This window comes from Pteronotus mesoamericanus, unplaced genomic scaffold, assembly GCF_021234165.1.
Source record: "Pteronotus mesoamericanus isolate MK-2021 breed Mesoamerican mustached bat unplaced genomic scaffold, CSHL_Meso_final contig_94, whole genome shotgun sequence".
Taxonomy (NCBI): domain Eukaryota; kingdom Metazoa; phylum Chordata; class Mammalia; order Chiroptera; family Mormoopidae; genus Pteronotus; species Pteronotus mesoamericanus.
Window position 1 is genome coordinate 2,558,228 of NW_026555285.1, and position 26,685 is coordinate 2,584,912.

The window sequence follows — 26,685 nt, forward strand, 5'->3', positions numbered from 1 at the left end:
TAAAATCGAGCAACAAATGGTGTTGGGAGAGCTGGACAGCTACATGCAAAAAAATTGAAATTGGATCATCAGCTGACACCATACACAAAAATAAACTCAAGATGGATAAAAGACTTAAATATAAGTCGCAACACCATCAAAGTCCTAGAGGAGAATATTGGCAGGAAACTCAGATATCTCACGCAACAATTTTTTCACTGATATGTCTCCTAAAGCAAGGGACATAAAGGAAAGAATAAACAAGTAGGACCTCATGAGAATAAGAAGCTTCTGCCTGGCAAAAGAAAACATCAGCAAAATGAAAAGGGAGCCAACCATATGGGAAAATACATTCGCTAATGATACATCAGATAGAAGTTTGATCTCCAAGATATATAAAGAACTCACTCGACTCCACTCCAAGAAGACACACGATCCAATCAAAAAATGGGCAAAGGACCTGGGGAGACGCTTTTCCAAGGAGGAGATACAGAGGGCCCAGAGGCATTTGAAAGGATGCTCAGCATCACTAGCCATCAGAGAAATGCAGATCAAAACCACCATGAGGTACCGCCTCACACCGGGCAGAATGCCCATCATAAACAGATCAACAAACAACAGGTGCTAACGAGGCTGTGGAGAAAAGGGAACCCTAGTCCACTGTTGGTGGGAATGCAGACTGGTGTAGCCACTGTGGAAAGCAGTGTGGCATTTCCTCAAAAAGCTGAAAATGGAACTGCCTTTTGATCCAGCGATTCCCCTGCTAGGACTATACCCTAAGAACACCAAAACACCAATACAAAAGAACCTATGCACCCCAATGTTCATAGCAGCACAATTTACAATAGCCAAGTGTTGGAAGCAACCTAAATGCCCATCAGTAGATGATTGGATCAAAAAGTGATGGTACATATACACAATGGAATACTACGCAGCAGGAAGAAAAAAAGAACTACTAAACTTCGCGACAGCATGGATGGAACTGGAGAGCATTATGCTAAGGGAAATAAGCCAGGGGGCGAAAGACAAATACCATATGATCTCACCTATAAGCGGAACCTAACCAACAATACAAAGATGCAAGGAAAATATGACCAGCAACTCTGAAAGGAAAAGAAATCAACAGAGACAAGAGGGAAGGAGGGCGGGGCAGGGAAAGGGAAGGGAAGCAGAAAGTCAAGGAACATAGAGCAAGGACTCATGGACAAAACCAAAGGTGAAGAGCTCAGGGAGGGAAGGAGGGGGGGAGCAAGGGAAAGTGGTCGGGGGGAGGCAGAGACAAATGTATTTAAAAAATAATAATAATAAAAGGGAAAAAAAAAAGACATTGCCGCATCATAGTGGTAGTCTCAGTGAATGCTGAGGAGAATCCATGGCAGGAGGAGGCAGAGATGGTAAATCTTCCCACACCTCCTCACAGGGTGAAGCAGTAAGAAGATTAAGAGAGGTACCGCCCTTCTCTGTTTGTGGCAGCTGCTCCCTGTAATTAGATTCAGTACTCAGGCCTGCATTCACTCTATGGGCCCCTCCCTTTGAGTCTGAACATTCCTGACTACAAAGATTTCTAGTGTAAATAGGAACAAGAGCCATTCTAATTAGGCTCCAAGTTAATAAATTCTGATGTCCTATAGAGGTCCCGTTTTCCTGAAGCCATTTCAGTTTCCAATCTTTTCCCATTCCTTAATATTTAGTGATTCCTTGTCAGGGAACCATGGACAGTATTCATTCACTGTCTGCTGACAACCCGCAGCTTTAAGAAACTGTTGGAGCAGTTTGAGATAGATCTACTGCTCCTTAGACCCAAGCCCATTTTCGTGGCTGGGAAGTCTTTGGTTCTTGTTTTCTAGCTCCAGCTTTCTCTTGTCTCCACTCCGTTTTAATTCTATAAACCTGTTCTGACTAATTGCTAGGATCAAAGTGTGCTGTTTGTGTGAAAAGGCTTCCAAGAGTGTCACTCCTTGGTCACCACCAACTTTACATTTGAAAAGCAGAGGGAGAGGAGAGAAAGGCCTGGAAAAAACTGCACTTTTTGCTCCAAGCTAGATTCCTGCTTTCTCATCTGGAGAACTAAACCTAGGGTGAGAATGTGCCCCAGGGATGGGACTGTGAATGCTTTTACAGTGTTCCTCTCATTGCATGGACTTTTGCTTTCCAGCCGGCGGGAGACCTAGCATTCTGTCGCAGTACACGTCCAACTTATCCTTTCACGGGAGACTTTTAGCAGCGAGCACCCTATTGGCATTTATGTGTTTGACCCTTGCCTGTAAGCGGCAAAGACTCTCAAGAGAGAGAAAGCAAGATTGCAAGGAATTTTTGGATTCAAATTGAACTGTCAGATGTTATAAGAAGGAGGGGAAAAATAGGACTGATAATCGAAATGGACTCAATGGCCCTAACGAATGGGCACAGGAGATGGCCCTACAAGAAATACCTCTCGCCTTGAAACTACACACACCCGCAGCCTGACCACCAAGTGATAGTGCTGCTGAGTCCCTTACCAGGGATGAATGGCGCGCTGAAACTCAGGTCCAGTAGGTGTATGGTCCATGACGGTGGCTTGTAGCCACTGGCTGGTCCAGGTCCTGAGGGTCCCTGTTTGTGCACCATCTGTAGCGGGGGGCTCGGGGCCTTCTTCACTAGAGGGAAGTTGCCATGGCCACCTCTCCTGGCAAACAGAGAAGTGTTTGTGATGACTCGTGTTTATTCCCCCAATCTGTACAACTCTGGGATGGGCTCTGAGGGATTCAGAGCCCTGCTCCCTCCTCAGCTGGCTCGTACAGTAACCCTCAGATCCAGGAGCACCCGCGCCCCACACTCCCCACAATGCATCACCCCCAGCAACAGTGAGCCCCAGGCCCAGCCCTAGCAGCAGCCAGCCTAGATTCACAGCTTGGCTTTTCCTGAGAATCTTCAAGCCCATTACAAATAGCAGCCATCTCAGATTGCTTTATAGTTTAGGAAGAGTGGCCCTGGGCAAAACACAGATGCGAGCTGACCTTGGCCTGCACCACCAGGGAAACCCCAGGGCCAGTGCACCCAGTGGACAAACCATGTGAGAGTACCACCATCCTGCCACGCACAGCTTATCCTCTACAGAGGGAGAAGTTTGGTGGTAAGTGGTCATAGCCAGTCCTTGCATCTGACTGGCCTGGGTAAATCCCTCCCACTGACCTGCCAACAGCTACCAACGCTCAACAGCAAGAGGAGGGTGTACTCAGCCCACACAAAGGGCACACCTCAAGTACCCAACTTCAGTGATATGGAGAGGGCTGTGCCACTGGACCCTACAGGACACCTACTACATTAGGCCATACTACCAAGCCACACAGTAAAAGCAGGTCTACCTAATACATAGAAACAAACACAGAGAGGCTGCCAAAAAAAGGAGACTAACACGGCCCAAGTGATAAAAACAGATCAAAACTCCAGAAAAAGAGCAAAATGAAATGGAGATAAGCAATCTATCAGATGCAGAGTTCAAAACACTGGTTATAAGGATGCTCAAGGAAATCAGTGAGGACCTCAGCAGCATAAAAAAACATTCAGTCAAAAACAGAGGGTTGAAATTAAGAACAATTTAAAGGGAAACAACAGTAGAGAGGATGAAGTCAAGAATCGAATCTATGACTTGGAACATAGGAAACAAAAAACAACCAATCAGAACAACAAGAAGAAAAAAGAATCCAAAAAAATGAGGATAGTATAAACAGTCTCTGGACAACTTCAAGAGGTCCAATATTTGCAACATACGGGTCCCAGAAGGAGAAGAAACAGAGCAAGAAATTGGAAATCAATTTGAAAAAATAATGAAAGAAAATTTACCTAATTTGGTGAGGGAAATAGACATGCAAGTCCAGCATGAAATAGACATGGAAGCACAGAGAGTCCCAAACAAGATGGATTCAAAGAGTTCCACTCCAAGGCACATCATAATTAAAATGCCAAAGGTTAAAGATAAAGAGAGAATCTTAAAAACGGCAAGAGAAAAGAAGTTAATTTCTGACAGGAAATTTTCCATAAGACTGTCAGCTGATTTCTCAAAAGAAACTTTGCAGACTAGAAGGAATTAGAAACAATAGTCAAAATCATGAAAAGCAGAGACCTACAGCCAAGATTGTTCTATCCACCAGAGCTATCATTTAGAATCAAAGGGCAGATGAAGAGCTTCCCAGACAAGAAAAAACTAAAGGAGTTCACCATTACCAAACCATTATTATATGAAATGTTAAAGGGACTTACTTAAGAAAAAGAAGATCAAAACTATGAACAATAAAAGGGCAAGAAATAAATATCTGTCAATGACTGAATATAAAAAACAAACAAAGCAAACAAGAAGACAGAGAATCACGGATATGGAGAGCATTTTCATGGTTGACAGATAGGAAGGATGGTGTAGGGGAATGGATGAAGTTGTGATGGAATTAGCAAGTACAAATTGGTTGTTACAGAATAGCCATGGGGATGTAAAGTACAGTATAGGAAATGGAGTAGCCAAAGAACTTATATGCATGACCCATGAATATGAACAATGGTGGGGGATTGCTTGAGGGAATCAAAGGTGTTGGGTGGAGGGGATTAAAGGGGGAAAATCAGACAAATTTACATTTATTTAGCATAATAAAAAGTATATAATTTAAAAATATGATGCATCTTATAATTGATGGCACCTTAGACTCAGTTAAATAAGTCACTACCTTCAATGTTGTTTCCCTCTTCAAGCCTCAGTATCTCCAACTACTTATAGGTGAGAGTTCACATTTATTTATGTATTTATTTTTTTAGATTTGATTAATTTCCTGACTTTTTTTTATTGTTCAAATACATTTGTCCCCATTTTCCTGCCACCAATTTCCCTAGACCCACCCACCCACCCCCACCTCCCACCCTCAATCCTTCCCCACTTTGGCTTTGTCCATGGGTCCTTTATACATGTTCATTGATTTGACCTTTCCTTCTTTTCCCCATTACCCCCTCCCCACTTCCCTCTAGTTACTGTCGGTTGTTTTTTCTTTCAATGTTGCTGGTTATATTTTCCTTGCTTGTTTGTTTTGTTGATTAGGTTCCGCTTATAGGTGACATCATATGGTATTTGACTTTCACGTCCTGGCTTATTTCACTTAGCATAATGCTCTCCAGTTCCACCCATGCTGTCGCGAAGGGTAGTAGCTCTTTCTTCCATTCATTCTGCTGCGTGGTACTCCATTGTGTAAATGTACCCTAGTTTTTGGATCCACTCATTTATTGATGGGCACTGAGGTTGCTTCCAGCACTTGGCTGTTGTAAATGGTGCTGCTATGAACATTGGGGTGCATAGGTTCTTTTGCATTGGTGTTTTGGGATTCTTAGGCTATAATCCCAGCAGGGGAATTGCTGGGTCAAAAGGCAGTTCCATTTTCAGATTTTGGAGGAAATTCCAAACTGTTTTCCACAGTGGCTGCACCAGTCTGCATTCCCACCAACAATGTACTACGGTTCCTTTTCCTCCACAACCTCGCCAGCACTTGTTGTTTGTTGGTTTGTTTATGATGACCATTCTGACCCATGTGAAGTGGTATCTCATTGTGGTTTTAATTTGCATCTCTCTGATGGCTAGTGATGCTGAGCATCTTTTCATATGTCTCTGGGCCCTGTGTATGTCTTCCTTGGAGAAGGAATGTCTGTTCAGGTCCTTTGCCCATTGTTTAACTGGACTGTTTGTCTTCCTGGTGTGGGGTCATGTGAGTTCTTTGTATATTTTGGGGATCAAACCCTTGTCCGAGGTATCATTGGCAAATATATTTTCCCATACAGTTGGTTCCCTTTTAATTTTGCTGATGTTTTCTTTAGCTGTGCAGAAGCTTCTTATTTTGATGAAGTCCTGTTTGTTTATTCTTTCCCTTATGTCCCTTGCTCTAGGGCACATATAGGTGAAAATATTGCTGCGTGAAAATGTGAGAGTTCCCTGCCTATGTTCTCCTCTAGGACTTTTTATGGTGTTGTGACTTATATTTAGGTCTTTAATCCATCTTGGGTTTATTTTTGTATATGGTGTAAGTTGGTGGTCAAATTTCAATTTTTTGCATGTAGCTGCCCGACTCTCCCAACACCATTCATTGAGGAGGCCCTTTTTACTCCATTTTAAGCTTCTGTCCCCTTTGTCAAATATTAATTGACTATACAGACATGTCAGTACTAGACTGTTTTGATTACAGTGGCCTTGTAATATAGTTTGATGTCAGGTATTGTGATCCCTCCTACTTTGTTCTTTTCTCTCAAAATTGCTGCAGCTATCTGGGGTCATTTATGGTTCCATATAAATATTGAAATGTTTGTTCTATATCTGTGAAATACATCACTGTCATTTTAATAGGGATTGCATTGAATCTGTAAATTGCTTTGGGTGGTATGGACATTCTGATGATATTCATTCTTCCAATCCATGAACACGCTATATACTTCCATTTATTTGTGTCTTCTTTAATTTCTTTTTTCAGTGTTCTGTAGTTTTCTGAGTACAGGTCTTTTACCTCCTTGGTTAGGTTTATTCTTAGCTACTTTATTTTTCTTGTTGCTACAGCAAATGGGATTTTTCTTTCCTGACTTCTGATTCTGGTATTTCCTTGTGGTATACAAAAATGCCTTTGATTTCTGAATATTGACTTCGTGTCCTGCTGTTTTGCCAAATTCACTTATGAGGTCGAGCAGTCTTTTGATGGAGTCTATTGGGTTTTCTATGTACACAATCATGTCATCTGCAAACAATGACAGTTTTCCTTCCTCCTTTCCAATTTGGATGCCTTTTATTTCTTTTTCTTGTCTGACTGCTGTGGCTAGGACTTCCAATACTATGTTGAAAAGAAGCAGTGAAAGCAGACAACTTTGTTTTGTTCCTGATCTTAGTGGGAAAGCTTTCAGTTTTTGCCCATTGAGTATGATGTTGGCTGTAGGTTTTTCATATATGGCCTTTATTATGTTGAGGTATGCTCCCTTTACTCCCATTTTGCTGAGTGTTTTTATCATAAACGGACGCTGTACCCTATCAAATGATTTTTCCGAATTTATTGATATGATCATGTGATTTTTGTCTTTCCTCTTGTTTATGTGATGTATTAAGTTTATTGATCTGCGAATATTGAGCCATCCTTGCTCAATATTCCCTGGAATGAATCTCACTTGATCGTGGTGGACGATCTTTTCAATGTATTGCTGGATGCAGTTTGCCAATATTTTGTTGAGGATTTTAGCGTCTATGTTCATCAACGATATTGGCCCGTAGTTTTCTTTCTTTGTTGTGTCTTTATCTGGTTTTGGGATTGGGATGATGCTGCCCTCATACAAAGAGATTGGGAGTCTTCCGTCTTCTTGGTTTTTTTTTTGGAATAGTCTGAGAAGGATAGGGGTTGGCTCTTCCCTAGATGTTTTGTAAAATTCTCTTGTGAAACCATCTGGTCCAGGGCTTTTGTGTGCCGGGAGTTTTTTGATAACTGCTTCAGTTTCACTGGCTGTAATCGGTCTGTTCAGGCTTTCTGTTTCTTCTTCATTCAATGTTGGAAGGTTATATTTTTCTAGAAATTTGTCCATTTCATCGAGGTTTTCAAATTTCTTGGATATAATTGTTCATAGTAATTTCTTACAATCCTTTGTACTTCTGTGGTATCAGTTGTAATTTCTCCTCTTTCATTTCTGATATTATTAATTTGGGTCCTCTCCTTACTTTTCTTGATGAGTCTGCTTAAAGGCTTCTCGATGTTGTTTGTCTTTTCAAAGAACCAGCTCCTGGATTTGTTGATCCTTTGAATTGTTCTTTTAGTCTGTATGTCATTCAGTTCTGCTCTGATCGTGATCATTTCCTTCCTCTACTCGCTCTGGGCTTTGTTTGTTATTGTTTCTCCAGTTCATGTAGCTGTAGGGTGAGGTCATTTATTTGAAATGTTTCTGTCTTTTTGACGTAGGCCTGTATTGCTTTGAACTTCCCTCTCAGGACTGCCATCACTGTGTCCCAGAGGTTTTGGACTGTTGTGTGTTAATTTTTAATAGTTTCCAGAAACTTTTTGATTTCTTCTTTGATCTTATTATTGACTCATTCATTGTTTAACAACATGCAATTCTGGCTCCATGAGTTTGAATGTTTTTGAGTTTTTTCCTTGAGGTTGGTTTCTAGTTTGAAGCCCTTGTGGTCTGAGAAAATGCTTGTTATGATTTCAAGTTTCTTGAATTTGTTGAGACTATTTTGTATCCTATCATGTGATCTATCTTTAAAAATGTTCTATGTGCATACCAAAAGAATGTGCATTTTGCTTCTTTGCAATGAAAGGTTCTATATATGTCAGTTAAGTCCATTTGACCTCATGCGTCGTTCAGTTCCACAATATCCTTGTTGATGTTTTGTTTGGAAGATCTATCCACTGTTGACAGAGGGGGGTTAAAATCTCCTACTATCAGTGTGTTGTTGTATATCTTTCTTGAGGTCCTCCAAGATTTTCCTTATATATTTGGGTGCTCCAGTTGGGTGCATGTAGGTTTATAATGTTTATGTCTTCTTGCTGGATTCTTCCTTTGAGTATTATGAAGTGTTCTTCTGGGTCTCTTTTTAACACCTTTGTTTTGGAAATCTATTTTGTCTGACATGAGTATTGCTACCCTGGCTTTTTTTTCCCTGTCCACTTGCTTGGAATATTTTTTCCATCCCTTTACTTTCAGTCACTATCGGTCCTTTGTTCTGAGTTGGGTCTCTTGTAGGCAGCATATGTGTGGGTCATGTTTTCTTATCCATTCAGTAACCCTATGTCTTTTGATTGGAGCATTTAATCCATTTACATTTAAAGTTATTATTGATAGGTACTTATTCATTTTTTTCCTTTATACCTGTGTTCCTGTCTTTCTCACTTTTTCTCTAGCTCCTTAAAGCAGTCTCTTTAGCATAACTTGCAATGCCGGTTTCATGGAGGTGTATTCTTTTAGCCTTCTTTTGTCTGGGAAACCCCTTATTTTGCCTTTCATTTTAATTGAGAGCCTTGCTGCGTAGAGCAGTCTTGGTTGCAGGCCTTTCCTTTTCACTACTTGGATTATTTCTTGCCAGTTCCTTCTGGCTTTCAGGGTTTCTGTTGAGAAGTCATCTGCTAGCCAAATCGGGGCTCCCTTGTTATGTTACTACCTGTTTCTCCCTTGCTGCCTTTAGGATTCTCGGTTTGTCTTTGATATTTGCCATTTTAATGATGATGTGTCTTGGAGTTTCTCTTTGGGTTCCTCTTGAATGGGAACCTCTGTGCTTCCTGGACTTGTGAGACTCTTTCTCTCCTCCAATTAGGGAAGTTTCCCATCATTACTTTTTCAAACAGGTTCCCTATCCTTTCCTCCTCTTCTCCTTCTGGTATCCCTATTATATGGATATTATTATGTTTCAGGTTGTCCTCCATTTCCCTCAACACCTCTTCATTCTTTTTGAGTCTTTTTTCATTTTCTTGCTCTTTCTGGGACCTTTTTTCTACCTTATCCTCCAGCTCGCTGATTCAATCCTCAGCTTCATCTAGCCTGCTTTTGATTCCTTCTACTGTGTTCTTCAATTCAGAAATTGTATTTTTTAGTTCTCTCTGCCTCTTATTGATAGTTTCTATGTCCCTTTTCTTATCAGTGTCATTTGCAGTAAGTTCCTTGTTGTTTCCCTGTGGTTTTTTGTAATTCTCACAGAGCTCATTGAGCTTTCTTATATATATTGTTTTGTATCAATGTTTGATACTTTTCTTGCCTCTCTTTCGCTGAGCACACTTTCTGGGGATTTCTCCTCTCCTTTCAATGGGGGGTTGTTTCTTTGTCTCTGTATTTTAGGGGAGACTCTTCATGTTTATTTCTGGTCCTTAATTGATCTCTCTTGCCTTCCTGACTTTGTGGTATGAACTTCTATGGTCAGAGACCTGTGGGATTAGTGCATCAGTCTCCTTGATCTCCTGAACTTGACGCTCTTGGAATGCCCTTTATGCCATTCATGTTGGCTCTCTGGATGTATTTGGGATTGTTGTTGGGTCGGTCTTCTGTGCATCCTTCCCTCCAGCTGGCTAACTAAGGGTCATTCCACCCACATTGCCTTGTATGCTGTTGTGCCAGTGCTGCCAGAAGAAAACAAGAACAGCCCAGGAAACAAACCCACATCTATAAAAATAACTCTCACCAAATATCACACTATCAACAGCAAATTAATCAGTATTAATAAAGGTGTAAAGAGGTTAAAACTATTATAAGAAAGGATAAGAATATGAGATAACTAACTGAAAGAAAAATGATTTTGGAATATAGAGGGCAGAGCACTAATAAGAGTAAGGAATCAGAACAGTGCAAAGAGAGAAAGCAAAATTTACATTTTAAGTAAAAAAGGGAATAAAGAAAGTGGAATGGAGCAAGAGAAGAGCAGCATATAATATTAGATTTAAACAGAAATTTTAAAAAAGTAAGTGAGAGAGAGAAAGAAAAAGGAAATAAAAGTAAATATTAAAAAATTAGGGACCAAACTGGAGGAAAAAAATCCACCACAGCACTATCAACAAAAATGAACTGAGATTTATATAAATGGGATGGGAACAAGAGGGGGAAAAGAGAGAAAAAAGTTTAAGAGATGTCTAGAAGAAATTGAAGTGATCTTGAGATGATAGAGGGAGAAGGAATACTAAGAATGAAGAATAAGAACCAGGCTAAGACAGGGAAAAGTTAAAATCTGAGATAAAAAAAAGAACAGGCAAGATGAAGGAAGAATGGAGTAGGAGAGGGGAATGGTAAAGGCCAGCTTGGGTTTTACACCCCACATGTCTCAGGGAGACCCCCAAGCCCATTGGAATTTCCCTCTCGCACTTCAGTGCCACCTGTGGGAACCTATCCAGCCTTCTGTGTCTCCTCTGCACTCCCTATCAGTCATGTTGTGCTGAAGCTGTTTCTTACATCTGTCTGTGATTATAAGGCTTCTCTCCTGCTAGTGTTCAGTAGCTTATTCCAGATGATTTCTCCACAATTTAGGTGTAATTCCAGGTTTGTCCCAGGAAGAGGTTAGAGTAACTTCCACTCACTCCTCCACCATCTTGGATCCTTCACTTTCCATTTTAAGTGAAAGTCTTGCTGGATAGAGTAGTCTTGGTTGCAGTCTTTGTTTTTCATTACCTGGAATATTTCATGCTAATCCCTTCTGGCTTGTAGTGCTTCTGTTGTGAAATAAGCTGATAGCCTTATTGGAGCTCCCTTGCATATTACTAGCTTTTTCTCCCTTGCTGCCTTTAAGATTCTTTGCCTTTAAAATTTGCCATTTTAATTATGATGTGTCATGGAGTGGGCCTCTTTGATTGAGACCCTCTGTGCTTCCTGAACTTGCATGACTTTTTCCCTCACCAACTTAGGGAATTTTCTGTCATATTTTCTCAAACACACTTTCTAGCCCTCACTCCTTTTCTTCTCTTTGTGATATACCTATGATGTGAATGTTGTTATGTTTCATGTTCTCCTGAAGCTCCCTTAAACTCTCCTCATTTTTTTTAGTTTTTTCATTTTGTTTCTCTGACTAGTATTACTTTCTACTTTGCCTTCTGAAGCTTACTGATTTGCTCCTCTGTTTCATCTAGCCTGCTATTAATTACTCCTATTTTATTTTTCTTTTCATATATTGTTTCTTCATTTCTTCCTGGTTCTTGTTCATAGTTTCTATTTTCTTTTTCATGCTGCTGATTTCCCACTAAGTTACTTGTAGTTGTCACTGAGTTCCTTGACCATCCTTGTAACCATTTTTTAAAATTCTATTCTGACAGATTGCTTGCCTCAATTTATTTAGCAATCCTTCTGGGGATTCCTCCTTTCCTTTTGATTGGGGGTTCTTTCTTTGTCTCCCTATTTTAGGTGATTTTTTTGTCTGTTTCTGCATCTCAGATTGCTCTGCTTTGTCTTCCTGTCTTCACAGGGTGGACTTCTGTGGTAGGAGTTCTGTGGGACTCAGTGTTGCAATCTCTTTGAACTCCTGATCTGGATGATTTAGGATTGCTCTTTATTCTGTTTATGTGAGCTCTTTTGTTGTACTTGGGCTTTGCATATTCATGGCTCATTCATTTGTGGGTTCTCCCCTCCAGCTGGCTAAATGGGAGTCACAACTCCTGCCATGTCTTGTATGCTGCTGCACAGGTGCTGGTTAACAATGCAATATTACCCAGAAAACCAAACCTGTTCCAGCAAAAATACCCCCCTACCACATCAGTGATATCAACAGCAATTGAGCACAATTAATAAAGGTGGAGAGAGATTAAGAATATTATAAGATAGGAAAAAGGGAATATGATAAGACTAAAAGAGAGAAAACTGACTTTGAGTGGGAAGAGGGAAGAGAAATAATAAGAGTAGAGAATAGAATGAATGCAAAGAAAGGGAGAGAATGAAATCTAAAACATAAATAAAGCAGGGAAGGAAAATGGCAAAATGGAGTAAGAAAAGGGAAGAGTATACTATCAGGTTTCAAATAAAATGAACAAAGTAGTGAACCAAAGGGAATACAATTGCAGGAAAACCACTGCAGGGTCAATAACAATGACAGCTGAGCAAAGATTAATAAAAGTGGAAAGGGAATAAGAATATTATACAAAAGAGAAAAGAGAACATGAGATGTCTACAGTAAATAAAAATGATTTTAAGAGGTAGGAGGAGGAAAAATAATAAGTGTAAGAAATAGAATCCAGGGTAAGAAAGAGATAAAAGTAAAATGTCTAATTCAAATAAGCAAGGGCAGGTGGAAAACCAAATGGAGTAACACAGGGGGAGAGTAACCTATGAGACCTGAAATACAAAAAATAGTGAACAAATAGAAATACCTTTAAAGAACAGCAATAACAACAATATCCACACCAAACAAGCCACAATTTATAAAGGTGGAAAGAAGATAAGAATATTGTAAGAAGAGGAAAAAAATAATGTGAGCTGACTAAAGGAAGAAAGAATGCTTTTGAGAGGATAGAGGGATGAAAAATAGCAAATAATAGGAACAAGACATAGCCATGGGAAAAAATAAAATTTACAACTAAAATAAGAAAGGGCAGGAAAAAGGCAAAATGGAGTAAGACAGAGGAAGGGTGCAATGTGATATTTGAAATAATAATGAAATAAAAATAATATAAAATCTGAATAAAAAGAATAAAAAATAAAAGACAGAGTAGTGAATTAGTTAGAATACAATTGAAGCAAAAGAAGAAATATTAAAAGGCTATGTGAAAGGAAGGGGAAAAAATGCAAATCCTGAAAAAGAGCAAGGTGAAATTCATCTCAGCAGTTTGGTGTTCATCTTATGACTTCTTTTTCTGGATCCACCTCTGTTTTTTTATCAGCTCAAGATACCAGTGTGGGTTGTTCAACTTATGGCAACACCCCCTGTATCACCTTCACCTGCCTCTATAGGGAGCTTCTGTTGTGATTGGAAGGATGGACTCTCTAGGTCTCCCCTGGGAGGCACTGTTAAGCTGTCTGGGAAAATTGTGGGTGTGTTACCCCTGCCTCTGTACCACTCATCTTGGTGTCCCAGCTTATTTCCAGTGATGTGTAGTTTCTGATGGATTAGCTGTCCGCTTCACAGCGTTGGGTGGGGGATGGGGGTGGGGGGGGCGATCTCAGTAAGAGTGTCAGTTCTCTCCTGCTTGGCGTTGAAGGCAGCTCTATGTGCCAGCTGAGGCAGGGCACAGCCCTAATTCCCCCTTGCTGCACCCATTTCTGATCTCTCTGCTTTACTGACCACAGTGAAATAGGGCCTTGGTACCAGTGTATTTTGTTTCCCTGGGAGAAGTTCAAAATGGGCCCTTTAGATGATCCTCTGGCTCTCTTTCCCTTGCAGGAATCCATCCTACAGTGTTCTTGAGCCTGACCTGCCTGTTCTGCAGATCTTCCCCATTGGAGGTGTTTTTGATCCTCCAGGATGTGGGGGATCCAGGAGGTGGGGGCTGGGTGTGAATGTCCCTTCCCGGAGGTTTGATGCCACTGCCAGGGAAGGGAGCTCTGTCTGGCTTTAAATAATCTCAGGTGCTCAGCACCTGTACTTCTAGTTCCCAGACTATTGCCCTTGCAGCAGATAGAGTCCTGCACTCTCCACTCTGTGAAGCCTCGGCCCTGCCAACTGCTCTGGGCTGAGGCTGAGAAATCCCCTTGTTTTGCGCCTTTCTGGTCAATCTGCCCAACTGCACTGAGTGGGAGCACATTGTACACTCAATCCTTTCCCATTGCTTGCAGGGCAGCTTTGCACATGGCCCCTGCCCAGCAGGCCTCAACTCCTTTTCTAAAGTCTCTCTGGGCACTCCCACTGTAGTACTGAGTCACTATCCGGCTTTCAGTAGAGTCTCTCACAGTCATGGCAGGGCACAGCCAGCCTCCTCCATGGACCCAGGTGCAGATAGTATATCTCTCTCTCTCTTTCTCTTTCTCTCTCTCTCTCTCTCTCTTGCACTCTCCTAGTTGGCATTTGCTACTACAGCTCTGGGTGTGCTGCTCACTATGTGTGTGCATAGCCTGGGTCTCCCCAACTTTGTGTATCCAACTTGCTCCCAGCCTGGGCCTGGGGGTTCCCTGCCCTGGGAGGGAAAGGAACCTCAAAACTGCAATCTCTGACTAGGCTTTCTATAGCTGCAGGTTCCACACACGCACTTCTACCTTCAAAATCTCCTTACCACCCATTGAGAAAGCATCTTCTGTACTCCTTGACTTCTAAACTTCATATCAGCTAAGATTTTGTTGAATGCTCAGTTTATTTTTTGGAAGAGCAGCCAAGTGTCCAAATCAGGTACAAGAGCAAGTAGACTCAGCTTCCACCTACTTGGCCACCATCTTTGTTCCTCCTTTATATCACTTTTTAACACTTTCTAAGAATCCTCATCCTGTGGTTTCACAGAGTCTCACAACAGCCCTGGAGGTTGATGGAAGGAATGAGTAAGTGGGTCTTCCTTTGTAATGACTCTAGTGTTTTTTTCCCCACAGTATATAACATAGTTGAGGCATTAGGCTCATTTAACTATGGATTCAAATCTTGGCTTTACCGCTCATTAGCTTTGTGAGCCTGGGCAATTTAATTCATTTCTCTGAATCTCAATATTCCCATTTTATGCTTGGTCTTTTGCTGATGGAGTCCTATGCAGTCTCATTTAATCTTCTAAGAGATGGCACTTACAATGATATTTTCTGTACTTTACAAAGAAGGGGACTGAGGTATAGTGAGGTGAAGTAACTTTTCCAGAATACCAAAGAATACAGTTAAGACAGGATTGGATTCCAGACACTGGGGCTTCAGATGCCATCCTTATAACCATAGTGAATCCTTGCCCTCATAATTTGATGATTATTTTTGTGGCTTGCATTTTGGTCCCAGCTAATGAATACTAGGTTAAGCACCCCCTTGTTAATTGGACATTGCAATGATGACAGAGTACATTGTCTGCAGCAAGCAATGCTCCTGCTAGTTCTCCAGATAATGCAAGTATTATAAGAGGTTAACCATTGTAGAAATTAAGAGGTTGATATATGAATGTTTGTTGTACTATTTTTAAAAATTTTTCTGTAGGTTTACATTTTTCCATAATAAAAATGTAGGTGGAAAAAAGAGGAAGATACCAAAATCTACTAGAAAGTTGAGTGGGTATATGGGAAAGGCTCATAAATTGATGAGCCAACTATTTCATCAGGGGGCACCTTCAAATATAAATGTCATATGTCTTCTCTCCAGGTAGTCAGAATTCCTAGAGAGGTGCTCCCAGTTCCCACCTCAGTTATCCAAACCTCACTGCCAGCACATGGGAACTGGCTGGGGAAGGGGTCTGAGCAGCCTCACCAGTCAGTTCACAAACTCTCACTGAATTCTCCTGTTTTCATAGATTCCTCACCCTGTCCTCAATTGGGCAATACCTCCAGAGAATAAAGTGACAATGTTCTGCCAGGGAGCAGAGAGGCAGTTGCCTGGCCTGAGTAAAATAGCAAGAGTCTGAGGTCTGTCTCTTCATACAGACTTTCTACCAATTTTGTTTTCAGCCTGACTTTGGAGCTCCCTGATGTCCCAAGTTCTAAGATTTACTGGCATTGGTGCAGAAGGTCTTGCTTTTCTTTGTGAGACTATACAGAGCATGGTCTGGGCTGTACTTCAACGGAGCTTCAAATTCTTCTGTGTGACCAGGGCAAGTTATTTAATCTCTCTTTGCTTCATCTCCAAAATCAGTACAAACTGACATTATTGGAGGATTATATGAATTAATACACCTTCAACATTTTGACTAGTGCCTGGCACAGAGTAAGTCCTTTGAACTATACACACCAACCCCTAGCCAAGGTAGGTTTCTGCTTTCTCTGGTCTGTGAGGTCACTTTCCATCTTCCATTATTCTGTTGTTATCTCAGGCCTGCTACTCTCGCTTTTGTTTTCTTTGTGGGGTTTGGCCTTTTTAAAAAAAACTCTTTATTGTCCCTCTAGATCAGCAATTTTCAACATTTTCCATCTCATGGCATACATAAACTAATTAATAAAATTCTTCAGCACACCCCAAAAATCTTTTATTTTTTGCCTATCTGACAAAAATTAATAGGTGTAATTTTGATTTATTCACACCAGACACTTATTGTTGTGTTGGCTATTGTCATTTTTTTTTTCAATTTAAGCATCTAAGGGAAAAGAGGTCAATGGCCCTGACTAAATAACCAGGTATTACATGTTTTATAAAATCTTGTAGCACTGCAGTTGAAGATCACTGCTCTAGATAGTAGAGTTACATGTCTGTGTGCATTACACAACATTAAACCGCAAGTATCAATGACTTTCTTTGTTCTTGCTAAAGACCCCCTTCAGGTAGTATATTCTTCATATTCTAGCTTGAACTTATTGGGGTATTATAGGCAGAGTCTGAGAGCAAATGTCCAGCTTCTCCATCAAGTATGGAAGGGACCAGCTCCTAGGGAGATATCTAGAAAATGCCTGAGAAATGCCCCAGGATAAACCTGCTGATTGTGTGTTCCATGAGTTCCTTTTTGAAATCTCCTGGGTCATCAGCACTGGCTGAGGGAAAGGAAGGGCTGATGATGGTGCCTCCCCAAAGTTTGTGTAAGAACCTTGTGACCCATGGCTCTGTCAGAACAAAACAACTGGCAAGCTTATTGTGTCCACTACTCAGAACTCTTAATTCAGAGGGATCATCTGATCAGCCTAGAGAACTTGATCCTCTCTTCAAAGTGGTTGAAGGGGGTACCTTTGCAGATGACTTGCTTGAAGAGTTTAGAATGCTGGTTTAAAAGAATGAGCTCCTTCCTCAGGCAGGATTAGGCCCATGAAAGTTTGTGATCCTTGGTTCTGCCTGGGCCATGATATTGTCCTTCTACATTCAGAAAAGGTGCCACTCAAAGTGTAAGATACAACTGAGGACAAAGTAGCTTTCCAGCTAAAGACTAAAGACACCTACCTTCTGGCTTGTCCCTTGGAAGTTAGCATTCTCTGTTGAACAGTAATAAAAAGTTTGGGCTGCTTATTCTCCAACTACCATTCTGCACCCCAATCCAGATTTGTTCTCTAAACTTGTCTACTCTGCTCTGTGCCCTGGGAGGCCAACCTCTGATGCAGATGCTGGCTGAGATGGGAGGGTGGGAGAAAGTAGAGGCCAGACCATTAATTCCCTACCCAAGGGCCTGGAGAAGGTGGCAGTCCCACACACCTAGATCTTCCCTTCTGAGCCTACTTTCTTCAAGTAGGCTTGCTCTTTGATCTATGAAAGAGATGTGGCCCACATTCATTATAGCCTTGAGCAAAGTTTTGAAGTTCCAGCCCTTTCCTTTTTGTAGCACCTCCACATTTCCTTCAGCTATTGTCAACTTTTAGCTTTGCTTGCTTAACAAAACCTATCCTGAAAAGATCTTGAGAATTCATTCACAATAAGGTGCAAATAACTCTCTCTGCGGCCATTCTTCCAGGGACATTTTCTTTGAAAACCTGAATTTCAAGGGATGCATCTATAATTGCAGAATCTCAGACAGGAGTGGAATTGAGTGTGGGATTTAATTCCCAGTCTTTTGAAATCATTCCTCTTTATTCAACTTACTGGCTTTTGCAAGAGGAGGGTGTATTTAAAGTCCTTTGAAGAAGATACTAAATCTGGGCTTTCGGGTACTCAATAGTGCTTTGTGCTAGGGAGTGGGGAGAAGAAAAGACTGGAATAGAGATGATAGCTGTGGTAGAGAGGAGGCTAGAGACTGTATAGAGTTTCAGAATTTGTAAGAGCAGTTTTGGGTCCTGCATTCCCACCCCAACCACACTCTCACCAGCCATGGCACCAGAACAAGTCTGGGTCTGGAGAGCTCTAATGATGAGTAAAGGGATCTGCAAAAAAACCTGGGACCCCAGAACTCTAGGCTTCATTTGCATTTTTATCATGCTTTAGCATGCTTTTACATTTTTACCATGACTTAATATGGATAGCTGTCCCTTACTGAAAGCTGGATTATAAATTCAAGTATAAGGACAGCTTGCATCTCCTTTATCTTTATAGCGCTTTTGCATAGTTCAGGGCTTTGCACATAGAAGGTGCTAAAAAGACACAAGTTGACTGATGAGCTTAATATCTCACTGAATTCTCATGAGAACTTCGTGAGAAACCTCCTATTACCATTCTCATTCTGTAGATGAGGCATCTGGGGCTTAGTTGGGTGTAATAATTTGCCACAGATTACATAGCTGGTGAAGTATAGAGCTGGTGTTCTAGTCAGTTCTGCCTGACTTCAAAGCCAAACTCCAAGCCAGTGTGAACTGCATTTAGACAGCATCAATTTGTACAAAGGGTGAGTTGCATCTCCATCTTGGTAGCAATTCTCTTATGGAAGAATTTCAATACTCCTGCAAATCCTACTTTTTTTGGTGTTCTTTATATTTTCCCTCCTGGTTAAGCCAAAACTTAATTCCATATGAAATTCAAGTTTGTGGAATTCAAAGAAATGATAGTATAAAAATTACAGAATGATATGGTGCTATGCTCATAATCCAGAGATAATTTATAATCATGATGCCTCCTTTTATTTGAAGAATTGAAGTGCTTTAATGAGAATTAATTTATTTAGGTTTGTAATTTCATGAAGAAGGCTGCAAATGTCCATGTGTGATAGGTTGCAGGTACAAAGGGATTCATTATTAGGTTTTTAGCTTTAGACCTGAGGCCATTTCTCATGGAGAATTTTTCAATACTTATAATCTGTAGCCACATTACCGAATTTCCTTGGAAGTGACTATGTCAGAGAAATGGAAATAAAAACAAGGAGGTAAAAATAAAAGACTCCTTTTTTCCTCTCTAAAATTGTTTAGTTTTTCCTGACCTGATACTTTTATGTGTAGGAAGGGAATGCAGGGGTTACACTTTACTGCATTGAGAAATACTTCTCTCAGTAAATTCAGAGGTAATCACAGGTTTCCATAGTCTTGCAGAAGGAAGTGTTGCAGGCCATACTGAACTGTGTTCATCATTCCTAATTAAGTGCCCTCCAGAAACCATCTAGGATGCATTTGGAGCCACAGAGCCAAGCCAATTGTATCTGTTGGGGAAATAAAATTAAAAACAAATCTGCCCACCCAAAAAACCTCTCCACTAAAGTAACAGAAAAAGGAAACAACAGTTTTATTACTGACTAAGCATTAAACTAGAATGTAATGGACATCACAGGCAATCCTCTAACGTTAGAAAGAGAGAAAATAATTTCACCCTTTTAAACAGACCGGCAGGCATAGCTGTTATCTACATTCTCAGAATAAACAAAAACTAGTCCTCAGGTCAAGAGAAGTTGACCCTCACCATTTGTCACACAAAGTTCATCGTTGAGTCACCTGGTAATTGGGATCTCTATCTGTATTAGTTGACTTTAGCCTAAAGAAAAACTCTTCATATCTTTACCACAGGAGGTAGGCTGTCAAGTTAGGCTTCTACCCTCCTGCAGAGACTGGGACACAAGTGCAATCTCCCTTGATGACTGCTTTTTGAAGGGTTGGCTCCCAAGTCCTTGAGACATTCCAAAGGGCTTATTTAGCTTCTAAAAAGATTTATATACATTTCAAAGAAACAGAGAAAATAACTTTTTATAAATTCTCTAAGGTAAATGCTCTAAAAAAGGGAGTGAGAAGAAATCTCTTCCCTTATTTTCAGCAGGAAGAATTAAGCCTCTTATTTTTAATTTGTATTTGTGCTTACAGGCCCAAGAGATGGCAGCAAATGGCATCTCCACCTCCTGCTCACTCAGGAGCTCTCCCATATTGATCTAGGCTCTGGGACAAGGGGGACAGAATGAACATCTTGTCAATCTCTTGGATTTCCTAAGAGCGGTAGGAAAGCTGGAGCTGGGGCTTCTGGAAGGGAGTGGCACCCCCCCCCCTTTGTGAGTCATGTTAGTTCTGAAGAAAGTACAAGTCTTGCTTGAGGTGACCTCACCACCCCACCTGAGGTTGACACTGGGGAACTTGAGGACAGAAAGGAAAGGAAAGGTCTTAAATCACCGACACGTTGAGGATGAGACCTGGTCCAATTTCAAGGACAAAATGAGCCCCAGCCCCAGCCCCAGGAGGCAAGAGTAGAACCGTAATGATCATTAACTAAAAACCAAACCTTAGCAGGACCACACCAAAGCTCACCTGCCTATGGTTGTTACTTTCACAAAAAGATTGGTTCCAACCAAAAGGGGAAGGAGAGAAATACTCAAAATCAATGAGTGAGAAGAGCAAAAACTCAACCTCATATTCAAAGGGGGTAATCAGTTCTCCAAAGTAGAACAATTCTTACAGTACACAGTGTATACAAAGAAAAAAACTGGATACCCTTTTGGTAAGGAAAACACCATTTGAAAAACAAAACAAGATAGAAATCATGATTTATTTTCTTCTAAGTTCCCTGTTTTGTATCTCTGTAATATTACCATATGTATGCATGTTTGTGTGTATATACATATATATGTTTGTATATACATACATGTATATCTCTGAGCAGAAGAGCAGGATGGAAGCCACGTCACTGGAACTCCCAGCTCTAACTTCCATATTCCTGGAAGGCTGTGACCTGTCTACTTGGGGCAGAGGGGCAAGGGCTAAGGCTGTCTTCAAGAACTGCCCTCCCATTTAGTTGGCAGCAGGAGGGGGAGTAAACCAATTAAAAAATGGGCAAAGGATCTGAACAGACACTTCTTCAAGGAAGACATACACAGGGCCCAGAGACATATGAAAAGATCACTAGCCATCAGAGAGGTGCAAATTAAAACCACAATGAGATACCACTTCACACCAGTCAGAATGGCCATCATAAACAAATCAACAAACAACAAGTCCTGGTGAGATTGTGGAGAAAAAAGAAACCTAGTACATTGTAGGTGGGAAAGCAGACTGTGTAGCCACTGTGGAAAACAGTATGGAGTTTCCTCAATAAACTAAAAATGGAACTGCCTTTTGACCCAGCAATTCCATGGCTGGGATTATAACTTAAGAATCCTTAAAAACCAATTCAAAAGAACCTATACACCCCAATGACCATAGCGGTACAATTTATAATAGCCAAGTGCTGGAAGCAACCTAAGTGCCCATCAGTAAATGAGTGGATCAAAAAACTGTGGTACAGTTACACAATTGAATACCATGCAGCAGAAAGAAAGGAGTTCCTACCCTTTGCAGCAGCATGGATGGAACTGGAGAGTACTATGCTAAGGGAAATAAGCCAGACAGTGAAAGACAATACCATATGATCTCACCTATAAGTGGAACCTAATAAATAAAACAAACAAACAAGAAAAATATAACCAGAGACATTGAAATAAAGAGCAAACTGATAGGAAGCTGAGGTGGGTGAAGGGGATGATTGGGAAAAGAAGAGGAAGGGTTGTCAGGGAGCACATATAAAGGACCCATGAGCAAAGCCGAAGTGGGGAAGGACTGAGGGTGGGAAGAGGGTGGGTTGGGCAGGGGAAAGTGGTCTCAGGAAAACGGTACTTGAACAACAATTAAAAAAATATTAAAAATATATAAATAAATAAATAAAAATAAAAAAATAGGAAAAAAGAAAAGGAAGGGGAGTGCAATTCCCAGTGGGAAGGGCTACTCTTGCCCTTTTGCCACTTTTGCTCCCTGGAGGGCAAAGATAGCTTTCCTGTGGTCTTCAGGGAAGGTTCTGAAAAAAAGATGGGGTTCTACCCTGCCACCAGAGCCATCAGTGTCAGATTGGAAGTAGAAATAAGGGCAGGAACCCTGGCGTGGGCAAGACCAGGCCACTGCCTGCCAAAGTAGAGCATCTTTGCTTCTTCCTGAGCACTGGCTCTGGGCCCTGTGCCTACTCTCACTGGCCATCTCTTGGGGCTCAACCTTTCCAAGGTCCCTTCACCATACTCCACCCACATGTGCCAGTCCCTCCATACTCAGTTCCCACTTAGCAACCCCTCTCATTCATAAAGTAAAAGATAAGTTCTGAGTGTGACATGTTCTAGAAAGAGAATATATGGCTTTTAGTTGTTTTTACTACAGAAGATGCCTCAAGTATAGATTTGTGCTATCATTTTGGCTCTCAGCCAATGAACCTCTTGGTGTTCTCATTTTTATTCAAGACAGTTCAGAGGACCTGGAGGTTCTTTGCTACAACACCCAGTTCAAAGCTATTATTCACCTAGGTGTTTAATGAGCAACTCTCCCCATCTCATATTGTTGCAGGCTTTGAAAAGGGCCCAAAAGATGTAAGAATGGCCCCTCATTTCTTGGAATTTACACCATATTTGGGGAGACCACATACCAACATGTGGCAGTGTTCCAGTTCAGGAACTAAGAAGCAGGTGCTAGACAACACGATGGGAGTTTGGAGTGAGATAAGCATGGCTCTCTATAGAGGTAGGATCTGTAGCTTTTTTAATAGTGGGCAGGTGTTGAACAGGAAAACATCCTAAGCCTAAGGAACAGCAGGGGTGTCAAGAAGCTTCTATAAGTTTGTGTGACTCCAGAAGATGGCTGCCACTGTTGGCGTCACTATTATAACTACAAAGACTTCCATCTGACATGGAAGCTAGATAGGCTAGAGCACACAAGCCGGGCATCAGAAGTCCCAGGAGGGTGCTGCAGAGCCTTGCATCTTATGGGATGCTCATGCTTGCTTCAGGAAAACATCTCAGTTGCCAGTGAGGTAGAAGGCTGGCAGAGTTGCCATTAGATTCTGAGGCTCTCAACCCCACTTTCCGATCCTGAGACTTGTATATTATATATCCCAGAACTCACCCTCAGGTAATTCTATGTGATTAATTTGATGTTCATTCTCTTCCAGTAGAAGATGGACCAGCAGACCAGCAGGGAATGATAGTCAACACTAACTGGGCATGGTTCTTATGATATTTTGCTTTGTTGTCCTTCTTCCAAAGGGGATGATAAAAGGAGGCTTCCTGGGCTTATTATGACTAAGTACATCTTCCTTCAAAGATCTGGGGCTGTCATCACACTCTCGGAGCTACCTGCTGGCTCCCTCATCCACTCTAGCTCATCCAGCAAGAAATTCACACTTGGAACTGGGCAAGAGCCTGGTACATTCTGGTGTCAGAGAGGAGAATGGGCCAAAGCAGAGGACTCTCAAGAGAAGAGAGAAGAATGCTCATAGCAGGGTGGGGTGATTGTGGTGATACGATGTCCATTCAAACCAATGATGCCAAGAGTGTGCACATCAGTCAAAAGACATCACACCCATCCTCTAGCTTGTCTCCTTTTCTTCAAGATATCTTCCTAAGTACAAATCTCATCCTAGCACCCTCCTGCCGGTACCTCAGGAAGGCTCCCTGCCACATCAAAAACAACCAGGCAGTCCAGCAGCAGGGCAAAGAGGTCCTTTCCCATTATGGAGTCATAGAAATGTTGAGTAAACTGTGACCAAAAAAATTTTTTTTATTGTATGCCATATTTACACAAAGGAATAGAAAATCCTCAGTTATAGAAATGAAGAGAAAAATAGCATCCAAAGCACTTACATGTAAGCTGGAAGCTTAAAGTCCATGGGGATCTTAAGGGAACCAAATTTCGGCTCTAGGGAAAGGACTGAGGTAATAACACATGTCTGAGAACAGGAGATGTGGCCTTAGCCTTGATTGGAGGAGAAAAACTTTTAATCTGAGCTCACCAGAAAAGCAAGAGCATCAAAGAGATACCCCTTCTTTAAAAGGGGATTGGAAAACACTTTCTACCAGCTCAGGTAAGTATGAGGAAGCAATGACCTATCTTAGGACAGTGGTGCAAAAGAAAAAAAGTCACTTGTCAGAAATTGAATTCCAAGGGCCTATGCCCTGAATGGGTGCAGAATCCAGGTTTATACTACTTGCGAGGCCCACAAGCCCCAAGCAGAAAAATTAACATAGTGTTTGGTCTAAAACAATTGAAACCTCTAGGATCCTAGTAGATAAAGCATAACTGTTCTGTGTAGAAACACTGTCACAAACCAGAGCACATGGGAGCCACACGAGAAAAACAAATACTACTGCAAGTGAGCTCAAAATAAAAAGTGACAAATCATGTGAGGAAATGAGCCTCTATGAGTGGGAATAAGCAGGTACAGCCAACAGGATCCTCAGTATTTCAAGGATTGCAGATAATGGGACAAACTGAAAGAAGCTATAAACACATTCATACCAAAATTTCAAAACCAGAATCCAGCAGTACTGATGCTTGTTCTGATCCCAACCTGTTCCTCCTGTGTCACCTTCTTAGTTCATTCCAATCTCTGCTGTCATATAGACGCAAAATCTTGAGCTATTCTCAAATTCTTCCTCTCACTTTTCTTCCTTAAAAATGATTCTCAGCAGTCTCATCTCTCTTCCTCCCCTCTCCTCTGTTACTGCAATGGGCATCTAGTTGGTCTCCCTGCCTTCCCATTCACCCTGGCCCCTCTTCTCTTTAACCCACCTCCACATTGCCACTAAGTTATCCTCCTAAAGGCCAAGGTCAATGATTTTACTTCCCAAAGCCAAATTCTTGATTATGAAAGTCCAAGCCTTCCCCAACTTGTACCTAAACATTTTTTCTGGTTTTGTTCCCTACTATAACGTCTTCCTTATCCCAACCTGCTGTTTTCAGCCCTTCTGGCTTACTTACCCTTCCTATATTCTTCCCCATGCTTCTAAGCAGTCTCCTTTTGATTAGACTGCTCTCCTCATCACATTTGCTGATTGAAAGTAAAGCTTAGCTTAAACCTTCCAGAAGCATGATGTTATGGAAAAATGAAGGCATCATTACAGCTAGACATACCTTGTTTCAAATTCTAGATATATCACTTAATCGTTCTGTGCCTCAAGCAAGTAGCAACCTCTCTGAGCCTCAAATTCTAATCATGTAAGATGGGAATATCTATTTTGCAGAGTTGGGAGAATTAGAGATAATCCATATAAAGCACTGAACACAGAACCTGGCCCCAGTAAGTGCTCAATAAACAGTTGCTGAATTGAACTTCTATCTTCACATTTTTATGGAGGTTATATCCTCACTGCTTTGCCAAACCAGAGCTCCATGAGGCCTGAGACCTTGTGTCATTTGTATTTACATCTTTGCACTTTCCTGTGTCTAATACAGGAAGTCTTGAAACATGTCAATGGACAAGCAGTGAAAAGAACTAAGCATGCCCAACCTGATATTGGAAGGAAAGACTTTGGGTAGATGGATGTGGCAGGTGTCAGATGTTGGCGAGGCATTGAGGACCAATTTGTATTTTCGCTCCAGAGAGGGAAGAACCACCATCAAGAGCAGTAAGGAGGCTGATGCTAGCTCAGGAAAGGAAAGAATAACCAACATTTAGAGCTGTTTAATAGGCCAGCAAGTGTCAAATTGCATGCCATGAAAAAACTCAGATTATAGGAAATATTTACTAGTAATAATAAGAGATGTTCATTGCTGTCACACATATCTTTGAAATTTACACCTCCCTTCTAGAGAGCTTGGTTCATAGCTGAAAGTTAAGTGTTTTTTGCCACAAACTCAAAGCTCTCCATATTTTGGATTAAATGAATGAATAAATAAATGAAATCATCAATCAATCTAATCTTTAAGGAAAGATATGTGCTACAAGAAGGAGAAAAAAGAAGGAAAAAATGAAGGGTTTACAAAAAGACCATCACAGGATGACAAAAAGGCAGAGAATGATTAATCAGCATCAGAGAAGAGGATCAGTTTGGGAAGGCTGGAACTTGCAGCCCCTTGTCCAGGGCAGAACACCCACTGATCTTCTAAGCCCAAGATTTGACTCACCTGCTCGATTCTGCTCATGTTGGCGGCTTGCTCTCAGAGTGATCATAGCACATACCCAAGGACTACCAGGGAAATCACTCATAAGATGTTGATCAGTCTAGATGATATTATGATTGATTTTGAAACTTCTTTCCCCCCATAAATTTACATCTTAATTATTATGCTCTATTATTATAATTATGACTTGTTGCTGTTATTACAATTGTTCAATTCACACTTGGTAATGAGTTATTAAATGAAATATGTTGGCATATGATTTTTTTCTTTAGAGTATCATTACTCAAAGAACAATTGATTTTCAATGTGAACACCTGTAACATAAAGTCCCAAGAAGAAAACATACTGTCCAAGCATTAAAGGATTTCTTGTTTGGTAAACTGAGTTTACAATTGTCTCAAAGACAAGCCAGTTATTACAGTTCTTATAAGCAAAGATAAGGTGGTCTGTCTGAAACAAGACTTCTTGCTCTATATGTTCACTGACCCGCGGTGC

At 41.1% G+C, this 26,685-nt stretch overlaps 1 protein-coding gene across 1 annotated transcript in view; it reads left to right on the forward strand.

The window, feature by feature from the left end:
* The window catches only part of EBPL (EBP like), an 83,654-nt gene extending 60,238 nt beyond the window's left edge, over positions 1–23,416 (forward strand). Inside the window, exon 4 of the mRNA XM_054586611.1 lies at positions 23,334–23,416. Coding sequence (XP_054442586.1) covers positions 23,334–23,340 — 7 coding nt within the window. The 3' untranslated portion in view covers positions 23,341–23,416. The remainder of the gene's footprint in view (positions 1–23,333) is intronic.
* The last annotated feature ends 3,269 nt before the right edge of the window (positions 23,417–26,685 follow it).